The following is a 10744-nucleotide window of genomic DNA, read 5'->3' on the forward strand; positions in this document are numbered from 1 at the left end:
ATACAATAAACTGATGACAACTCACAACACAACACAACAGCTGCCTCCATTAATCCAATTATCTAGCCGTTTAATCGGGAAAAAAATTTTCCCCCAAAAACTGTCAATCAATCAATCAATCAAATTTCAAAAAAGTCCTCTCTGTTTGTCCCCATTGATCCATACAAATTTGAAGGATTTCAAATCATTTTTCTGCGCACGCTCAGAGCCAAGCTTAACTAGCTGTTCTCAACTTTTGAATTTTAGAGGTCGCATTACCTGCAGTAAAGGACTTTTTCAACGCTTTCTTTATCTGTTAAAATCGGTCATTTGCGTTCCTTAATTGGCCACCAGTCGGTGTTTGGGGATCCATTACTGCCCACTATTTCGACATAATCTGCCCACAGCTACCATTTCCTCTTAATCTATGGACTGGCCATTTTAATCTGCTTACAAATCAGCTATCAGGCTCCTCAGCTGCCCACAATCCTGGCCAATCAGATGGGTCATCTCTTTTGAAGGTGTCCTTTGGGTCCACTGCCACAAGCTGACCAGGATGTGATTTGGGAGCTGTAAAGAGTCTATTCGGAAGCCTAATCTTGCATCTAAAATTTAATATTGTAATTTATGATCGAATTAAGTCCTTAAAAGTTGTGATCTGGGCGCTGGAAACAGTCCATTTCTTCTACATTTCGATGGTTAATCTGGCTAATCAGGGATTAAACCCCAGGTTTGAGAGCTACACGATGGTGGGTTTGGTTCCAAATAACCCATGCACGCACTGTGCTGGGGTCGGTGGATCAAAGGAAGAGAGTACTTGGGCGACAATTTCTGCAGAAACTATGGCCGAACTTAACAGATAAAGGCAGTGGTTTCTCGTGACTTTGTCTTCTGCTGCCGTACCCTTTTTCTTGATTGGTAAGTGTTATTCAGAAGCCCCACTTTTTCTTGTTTTTGCAGCTGTGCGCGTCTGTTGTTTGTGCATCAAATCAAGGTGTTTGTTCCCCCTTTCTTTCAGAGCTGTATCCTGGGTGTTCCTTTGTCTTTGTTGTGACCAGTGGTCTGGTGGAGAGAGACAGGGGCAGAGAGAGAAAGATGGGGATTCGGGAAGAGAGGGCGAGAGTCCTTTATATATTAAAGATACTTGTAGACAGAAAAGGGAGTAGAAAGAGATGGGGGAACACAGAGAGTCTTTGATATACTTCAGAAGTTCAGATTCGATGAGAGAGAGAGAGAGAGAGAGAGAGAGAGAGAGAGAGAGAGAGAATTTCTACTAGATGTAGATTGGAGGAGAGAGAGTCCTTGTAAGACTAAAGTTTCTACGAAACACACACACCCAGAGCGAGAGATTCTGCCAGAACACATGGGTTCTTTCAAAACACACCCTTTTTCCTGTTACCCTTGCATGGTGATGGGAGGAGCCACAATTCCCCATCCATGGATGTGCAGGCAAATAAAAGCAAAAAGCTCCAAAGCCACTTGCCCAAAATATATCATTGCCCATCACTCTCATTGATGCTCCAACCAACAATTTTCTTTCTTTGATAAGCTCTCTGTTCAAGTCTCTGCATCCAATCTCCGCCCGGGAAAAGATTTCTGTATGTTCACAAGCTTACTTTTTGGCTTCAAACGCTGTCTCGCCTTCTGTAGAACCAGTTTAGAAAAGGCACGAGACGAGACCGAGGGACATTGCTTGCTGAGAAAAAAACTTAATCAGTCTTGGGCGTCAAATGCTGTTTTTAACACCCGTGTGTGCTGCATGCGCGTCTGGTCTGGATTAAAAGTGGACAAATATACAGTCAGATTGATTTGAATCATTTTTAATGCAATCGCACATCCCACCTTATCAGTCAGCATGTGCCTACCTTGTCCTCAAGTGGGGGGAGAGAGAGAGAGAGAGAGAGAGAGAGAGAGAGAGAGAGAGTGTGTGTAATAGAGATTTGAATTGTGCGCTACACTAGCACAAGAAGTAGATGCTTTGAATACCTAGTCTATGGCGGTCCATAAAGCAGTAGTGCTTCAACATGGAGCCACTCAAACCCAAAACTGCAAGATCCATACTGGAATTGTCTCTCTGTTTGCTGATATTTTTGATGCAAGTGTTGTCTTCCTTTTATGTGAGAATGTTTTGTTAAACTGTTTTGTTACACAGCAAAGCCATAATGGTGATATCACTAATCCAGGTTTTTGGGTTTTGGTATTTCTTCCAGTGTAAAAAGGTCATGTTGGAGGCAGGCCAGCCAGGGGAGCTGCCCCTTATGAGGGAGTTGTCATCTCTTAAGAGAGTGCGATCTCTGCGAGATCCCTCTACCGGGTCCAATGTGGTGGCAGGGTCCTCTTCTGCACTAACCCCCAGCTGGAAGTCACCTGTTGTTGGCTCGATGGGCAGGAGTAGAGAGATCAGAGGTGATCGGTCTACTGTGTATAATGGGAAACCCTCCGTGAAGAGAGGTTTTTCCCACTTGATGGCCTCTTCTTTTTCTGATCCTATTCATGTCATTGAAAGAGGAAGGGCTTGGGACCTGGGCATGGAGCAAGAAGAGGCTTTGATTGGGTTCCATATAAAGCACAGCCCTGCCATCAAACCCCTCAAAGGTGAGGTGTTTCAACAGTACAAACCCACCATGAACCACCATGACGAGAGTCTTTTGCTACACAATTGGAGGGACCCAAGTTGGGCCTCAGACATGGAGGCCTCTCATGCTAGCTCCCAGTCATTGAAGGACAGAAGAGGGGTGCAAAGGCGCAATAGTAGCTTTGATTTCTCTGCAAGGGGAGGATCTGGGGGCCATAGCAGAGATGTCTTTGAGTTTCGAAATGAGGTATTGGAGGACAGGAGGTATGCCTTGAAAGGAAGGGCTGAAAGGTTAAGATTTCAGAAGAAGACACTGAGTGGCTCTAAACAGCACCCTCAAGTTCTCTCTCCACTGGTTCTCAACTCCCTTGATGATGTACATTACCATGGTAATTCTCTCTCGGTTTTTTTGTTGGAGGACAGACATGACCAGCCGAACCAGGCAGCAATGAAAGGGCTATCGCAGTCACCCCGCCTTTTCAAGCATGCGGCCAGGTTGGGTCAAAGAGATGCTGCAAAGAGCAGTTGGAAATCTCAGCATATGTTAACAAGCTCCACAAGTACCAGTCAGAGAACTGTGTCACAAAGTTCAATGTCCGGGGCTTGGGAGGCTGCCTCGAATCATTTGGAGGATGAATTAGATTTGTGCGAATTGCCCAAAAATGGGTGTGGCATCCCTTGCTACTGGTCCAAGAGTCAGAAAAGAGGCAAGAGTCTGTTAGACATTGCTGAGAGAAGTTTCTCATGTGGTGTCTACTCAAAATCTCCCAAAAGAATGGCCCATTCCAGCTCAAAACAGTATCCCTCTGGGTCTCAAGGAAAACTAGGTGGGTACCCTGGACATGAGCCCGTCCCACCATTGGACTTGGAAGCTCTACCACTGCTGTCAGACCCTTCAGCAGCTAGTGATGATAACCTGGGATCGTCTGCTGATGACAGTGACAAACTCTCAAGTGACCTCAATGGTGAGCTTGCATTAGATGATAGAGGTACGAGTAATGCACTGCGAAATGCTGCCCATCATGCACAAGACAATGTCAATGAGGGTAAGGAGCTCGCCATCTATTTTGAAAGACCCCGAAGCTTGAGCCAAAAGTACAGGCCCAAAGTGTTTGAAGAGCTTGTTGGGCAGAACCTCGTGGCCCATGCTCTCTCAAATGCAGTTCATAAGAGGAAAATTGCCCCCGTCTATCTCTTCCAAGGCTCCCGTGGCACTGGTAAAACATCTGCAGCAAGGATTTTTGCTGCAGCTCTGAATTGTACCACTTCAGAAGAGCAGAGACCTTGTGGGGTTTGCAAAGAATGCCTTGCCTTCACATCCGGTAAGAGCTTAGACATTAGAGAAGTTGATGCTGCAAGCAACAACGGGATTGAAAAAGTGAAAGCTCTCTTACAGACTGCATTCTCAGCTCCTTCGTTCTCTCAGTTCAAAGTGTTCATAGTTGATGAATGCCACATGCTCACAAATGAGACATGGAATGCTCTCTTGAATCTTCTGGAGGAACCGCCCAGGAACATGGTCTTTATTCTCATCACGACAGATCCTGACAAGCTGCCGTCTACCGCCGTATCCAGATGCCAAAAGTTTCCTTTCCCCAAGATCAAAGAGTCAGAGATTGTAAGCAGGCTGCAAGCTTTGGCAAAAATGGAGAATCTGGATGTTGATCCAGGGGCACTAAATCTGGTAGCATCCAGATCCGATGGGTCGCTTCGTGACGCTGAGATCATATTGGATCAACTTAGCCTGCTGGGACAGAAGATCACTGTCTCAACAGTGCATGAGCTGGTATGTAGATCCCTCCTTCCCATCTTACTTTTGTTTTTAAATAATGCTGTTGCATTAAGATGCTCCTCTGAAGGCTTTGTTTTGGGCTTTCCAGTTTGGTTCAGTCTCAGATGAGAAGCTGTTGGGCTTGTTAGATTTGGCCCTTTGTTCAGATACAGTCAGTACCGTCCAGAGAGCAAGAGAACTCATTGATTCTGGTGTAGAGCCTTTGGATTTGATGGTCCAACTGGCTACCCTCATCACAGACATCCTTGCGGGCAGCAATGAACTGATGAATAAGAACCAGGAAGGAGGGTTCTTCTCTAACCACACCTGTGAGTAATTCTTTATCTCTACTCCTTTTCTAATAAAATCTTTATATAATATTGCAAGGGTTTGATGGAGCTATACTAGGGTTGGATCAAGGTAAGTAAGGGATGGGTTCTCACATGTATGTTTGACATTGATGATGCAGTGTCAGAGGAGGAGCTCGAAAGGCTGCGGTTTGCATTACGAATCTTATCGGATGCAGAGAAACAGCTGAGAGCAGCTTCTAATGACAGAACAACATGGTTAACCGCAGCATTGTTGCAATTTGGACCAGCTCGGCCATGCACTGTATCAGTCTCATCATCAGGTACAAGTGCCGCTGCAAGCCCACTCGTGAAGACCTACTCCAATGACAACAGGCAAGTTCTTAAGATTATCAATGGAAGGAAAGAGGCCATTAACCACAAAAACATGGTGAAAGGGTTGAGCTCTGGCTACTCTCAGAAGAAAGTCCATGCCTCCACAGCAATGAAAAGTAAAAGTAAGTCAGCCAAGTCAAGCTTTGAAGTGCAAGTGCATCCAGAGGACAAGTTAGTGTTATCAAGTGCTGCCTCTAGAGATCCTTCACATGAAAAATCACGAGCTGAATCGCTCGTTTCCAATGAGAAAAAAGCCACTTTGGTTGGTCCTGGTAATCTGGAGAGTATATGGTGTAACGTTATAGAGAGATGCAAGTCTCTCCCAATAAGGCAGCTGCTACAGAGCCATGGAAAGCTTTTGGCTGTGTCAATCTCAGCAGGTAACTTGCTCATAACTTACCTCACAATATGTGTGGATATGACACCTGGCCTAGCAAAGAAGTGGCATCGATTCATTTTGTGACATGGTCTATTTATGGGTGCATGATCATGTGTGCCCCTGCAAATGAACTATATGATCATGTATGCCAAAGTCTACAATACAGAGCTAATTGCATAGACTCTGCCTCATTAATAAAGGCATTCATGTGATCCGTTTGTGCATGGGTGCCTCTATTCATTTTCAGTACATCACATACCACATTCACAGTACGTGCCTCTATTCATTTTCAGTACATCACATACCACATGCACGGTACATGCCATATAGCATATGCACTGTGCACATAACATATTGCATGCAGGTTATATAGAGTTCAATTCATCATTTTTGTGTGTGGTCTTGGTTTGTGCAGATGACGCCGTTGTGTTTTTGGAGTTTGGGAATCCTGAATACAAGTCCAGAAGTGAGAGAGGCAAAAAGAGCATAGCCAATGCTTTTCAAGAAGTTTTAGGCCTTTCTGTAGAAGTTAAGACGAGTCTTGCCTCCATTCCCAGGGTTACAAGCAGTGTAGGGGCAAGGGTACAGGCTATAGTAGATCAGCAGACAGTCTCACCACAAGATCATTGTAAGCAAAGCTCAAATGCCGTTTTCCAACAACATGAGCAAAAATGCTTTGAGGTAGGGTCTTTACATTATTGGAGAAGCCGAAGCCGCACAGCATCTCCAAGGACATTGGAACATGGCAACTCAGCTCAAAGCTTTCTGGCCATACCGCCAGTTTCCAATGGAAGTGTAGCTGATTCACATCAGACAATGAGAAGTCCAAGCGGTACACCTCACCTTGGGAGTGGAATGAAGTCTTTTCAAAGAGCGGAAATTGCACCGCCTGAGGGAACAAGACTTGGAGGTGCCTGGAATACTAAAGCTAGAGGAGTCTCTTCATTGTTGAGTCCTCAAAATGCAGAGACAACACAAGAGATTGTTTTTGAGAATGCTGCAGATAGTGTAGGAGCTGAGCATATGATCCATGATGGTGGTGCTGCTGCTGCTGCCATACATTGCCGCAACAAGGATGGAGATTTATATGCCTATAATCTCGAAGAAGAGAATTTGTAAGTAAAACTTTCTACCACTCTGGATTCTCTAGACATGCTTGGATAGGATAATGGTTTCTTTCTTCTGCAAAACGCTGTGCTTTTTGACGAGACAAATAGATTTAATGCTGCATTGGGTTTTCTATGTGACTACCTTGAAATTTTCATCATCCTTCTAGACTTTCCCCACCTGATGATCTGCACGTACACATCCACACACACACACACACACACACACACACACACACACACACACACACACACACAAAGGGACATGGGATGTACGCATATGCATGACGTACATACATAGAGAGTCATTTCATATAAAGGGAGTGTCTTTGACCTTTCAGAAGGTTGGAGTCTCAATCAAAATATGGGGGCCTTCTGTGCTGGAGGGGACCAAAAGTGGAGGATGAGAAGGTGAGATTCAAGGGATTCACCTGGTTTACTTTTAAACAGTGAAAGGCTTAGATTAATTAGAAGGTTACCTTCTTCTGACTAGCTTTTTTTTTTTGGTCCCTATCAGGTCTCAAAACAACATCATCAAAGGAGATGTCTCATGAGACTTGTCCCATGTGCGAAGTCATAGAGGTTGTGAAGGCTTCCATATCTGCTACGCTATATGTCATGCCATGCTGCGCTGCACTGCACTGATCAAGCATGGGTCTGGTGCTGTGTAACCTTGTGTTACATATTATGATCAGGGAGGGAGTATCCTAATCTTCAAGGGCTCTACCCATTTACAAGCAGCAAGTTAAGTCACATAATCTGGCAGAAGCAAAGGTGCTCATAATTGAAGCTGATTCTACCAGGCTGCAGGAACGGTGTCATGGCAAATATTATTCATAAAAGACCCTCTACTGTTGTGAATGCCGGCTGGCAGGATCTTGTTTCATCCTTATCTCATGAGAAGAAAGAATGCTTACAAAGTATATCGTAAACTCGGAAGGCAAAAGCAATAACAGGGCCTCTCCTGTGTGCTAAAAAAATAATTATTGTTTTTGCATAGGCTGTGCCCTTAGTTATGTGCTGCATCATGGCCTTTACACATTTTCATTGACTTTTTTAGCTCACAAAATAGATGCAGGCCGTCATCCAGATCCACGGGGGCCTTAAGGACGTATTGAAGAAGGCATAAAAAAGGCCCCCAAACTTCAAAGAGGTCTAAAACAATCATGGAATGGTAAGGTAGAAAGAAACCTTGGATTGGCAATTAGAAGCATTGTTGACATTATTAGCTAAAATTTACATTACATGCCCATGCCCTTCATCGTAAATAGCAATCCTCTTGCACAGGAACATCCAACCACCCTTGAATTTGGTTCATCCTTATTCAATTGTTGGTAGCTTATGATCCCATTCCAACCTTGTAAAGTATGTTGGTACCATGAAGGAGTAGGGAAAGGCAAGTGGTTCACTAGCCCAAACATGTATCCAAGGATTCTTCTTACCCTCTTATATTGGATCATGAAAGTCCCATTAGGAGAGTCAAAAGAAGCCAAGAAGAGTGTCAACCCCTCTTATTTGATCTCTTTCTCTACTCTCAATTATCTAAGGTAATTCTTTCAGTGGTAATGGTTAAGCTAGAGCTTGAACCACTCTACCTTAACCACTCTCACTTAAGCCATCAACTTTCTACGGTAACTCTTTCAATGGTTACACTAGAAAGCTTGAATCACTCTCCACTCCACTCCACTCTAGCTCACTCCCTCACTCAAGCTATCAATTTGACAGGATCTACTTCTTGAAGAATTAATCAAACTTACATATACATCAAGGAACAGATCATAGACTTGTATCAAATTGACAAGACTTAAGCATAACATAAAAATATGAGATAGCATAAACATCACCATCAATACACTATTGAGTGTAATCTCTCTCCTCATGTGTTTAGCTTCTCTTTTCAAGACATCAGTATTTTGAGAATTGTATCTAAAATATAGGCCAAGGGACTAATAATAGTTATGTGTAACAAAATAGGGCTTTTACTTTCTATTTTTACAAAAATAACTCAAGCATTAGAGTTTCTTCATATATTAAGCATAAAATAACTAAAGCTCTACTAATACATATGCTAGTAATATAGCAACGCTACACACAAGAAATGATAAAAAATATGTACAATCATTTGGTACATGGTCAGTAAAATAACTCATACAAAATAATAGTAATTTAACATGATATTGATCAGATTCTCTATATGTGATACACATATTGGTTATTGCGTATCTCATAAAGGTAAATATATTAAGTATTTTAATTAATTATTATTTTTATAACAATTAATCTCATTATAAAACGTTAATAAGCATAAACTCAACATACACTCATTACTTGTTATACTTTGAAGAGAGTATCATTATGCATGTGAGATCCCTGTCTCTATCGCGCAACGAATTTAGGGGCACTAGCAGCGGAAGTAGCACTTCTTGCACGGGGTAGGGTTCCTCACTCATTTCTTGCACGGGGTAGGGTTCCTCACTCGAGGCCTCGTCCAACGGATATCTCGACAAGAGACTAATCCATCGGTTCTTTCGAACCCGAAAAAACTTTCCTTGCCTGAAAAGCACGGGCGATTCTTCCAGGATAATTTTTTTCTAGCGTAATCAAAAGCCTTAACTAACTGAACTAACTTGATCGAACCCGAAAGTCCCTTAGTCAGATCAGGGAAAAGATTACACTTAGATCATAGAGACTGACGATTTTTTCCTCATTGAGAGGCACTATCATTGATTCTTTTCCATAGAATAATTTTTGTCTGGGATTTACTCCATCTATCGTACCATAATAGAATTGAGTCAATTTAGGGATACACATATTGGTTATTGCGTATCTCATAAAGGTAAATATATTAAGTATTTTAATTAATTATTATTTTTACAACAATTAATCTCATTATAAAACGTTAATAAGCATAAACTCAACATACACTCATTACTTGTTATACTTTGAAGAGAGTATCATTATACATGTGAGATCCCTGTCTCTATCGCGCAACGAATTTAGGGGCACTAGCAGCGGAAGTAGCACTTCTTGCACGGGGTAGGGTTCCTCACTCATTTCTTGCACGGGGTAGGGTTCCTCACTCGAGGCCTCGTCCACGGATATCTCGACAAGAGACTAATCCATCGGTTCTTCCAATCCCGGAAAAACTTTCCTTGCTTGAAAAGCACGGGCGATTCTTCCAGGATAATTTTTTTCTAACGTAATCAAAAGCCTTAACTAACTGAACTAACTTGATCGAACCCGAAAGTCCCTTAGTCAGATCAGGGAAAAGATTACACTTAGATCATAGAGACTAACGATTTTTTCCTCATTGAGAGGCACTATCATTGATTCTTTTCCATAGAATAATTTTTGTCTGGGATTTACTCCATCTATCGTACCATAATAGAATTGAGTCTCAATTTAGGGATCCATCAGTCCAGCCTATCCAGACCCGTGTGTTAGCCAACCGCCCAACCATTGTAGTGATGAAATCCAATTAAGAATTTGGTTAGGTTTTGTCTCGGGTACCAGGGAAGAAAGTTCCTAGGCCCCCTAGCCGGGTATTCATCTAAACTTAAAATTAGTCACACCACTTACACACCCAATATGAAATTGTCTTTTGCACGGAATCAGCTGTCTTTAAAAAATCATTTAATGAAATCATTGAGTCACTGATCCATAATCCTCAAAATCTCCAATTGAATCCTTAATTCCAATCATTCTCTCATCGGTGTACCTATGGCATCATTGGCAACCAGAACCCTCACCACCTGTCCACTCAGGGGCCTTTCAATAGTCCCTAGCTCATAGTAACCGGCAATATATTCACAAATCAAAATGGAATCTCTGTTGAAGATCAACAAGGTCAACCAACGGATCCATATAAAAGAGCCATGGACTCATCCGTTGATTGACCAGCAAGGTCAATCAACCAGATCCATGCCCAAATTCAAGAAAACAACTCTTACTCCTTGTTCCAATATCTTCCTCATGCACGCGTGGATATCATCAGCGACCCAGAGCCCGAGCACCGTATGGTCAGCACCCTCTAGGATCCTTCGCAAGTGACCTAGCGCTTAACTCATCACAGGCCGCTCCCTTGGTCCCTCATCCACCGTACCGAAAGCTCACCATTTTAATTGAACCGAGGCTGGTCAAGACCTCGACCGACCTTGCTATGCGAGACATCCTCCATTAACTCTCCGTCAGCTGTTGCAACTTTATCAGACTAGGTCTCCACAACCTCATTCACAAGACGGTCAAAATACT

The 10744-nt window shown here is 42.9% G+C and overlaps 1 protein-coding gene across 5 annotated transcripts; it reads left to right on the forward strand.

Moving 5' to 3' along the window:
• Positions 1 to 324: 324 nt before the first annotated feature.
• Positions 325 to 7487, forward strand: LOC147623030 (protein STICHEL-like 1). 5 transcript variants are annotated; one of them, XM_086821054.1, is made up of 9 exons: positions 325 to 551; positions 710 to 897; positions 1941 to 2074; positions 2190 to 4340; positions 4435 to 4654; positions 4795 to 5388; positions 5803 to 6502; positions 6835 to 6904; positions 7011 to 7487. In XM_086821054.1, the coding sequence occupies exons 3-9, from the start codon at positions 1973 to 1975 to the stop codon at positions 7071 to 7073; spliced, it is 3900 nt and encodes a 1299-aa protein (XP_086677180.1). In that variant the 5' UTR covers positions 325 to 551; positions 710 to 897; positions 1941 to 1972; the 3' UTR covers positions 7074 to 7487. The 5 variants fall into 5 exon arrangements, 4 of the variants coding, with proteins under 4 accessions (XP_086677180.1, XP_086677182.1, XP_086677181.1 ...); XM_086821056.1 differs by lacking the exon at positions 1941 to 2074 and having other exon boundaries at positions 325 to 897; XR_015269316.1 differs by lacking the exons at positions 325 to 551; positions 710 to 897 and having other exon boundaries at positions 1144 to 2074; positions 6814 to 6904; positions 7011 to 7413.
• Positions 7488 to 10744: the final 3257 nt, after the last annotated feature.

The sequence above is a fragment of the Cibotium barometz genome, chromosome 27, assembly GCF_041138505.1.
Source record: "Cibotium barometz isolate CiBa-2024 chromosome 27, ASM4113850v1, whole genome shotgun sequence".
Lineage (NCBI taxonomy): Eukaryota > Viridiplantae > Streptophyta > Polypodiopsida > Cyatheales > Cibotiaceae > Cibotium > Cibotium barometz.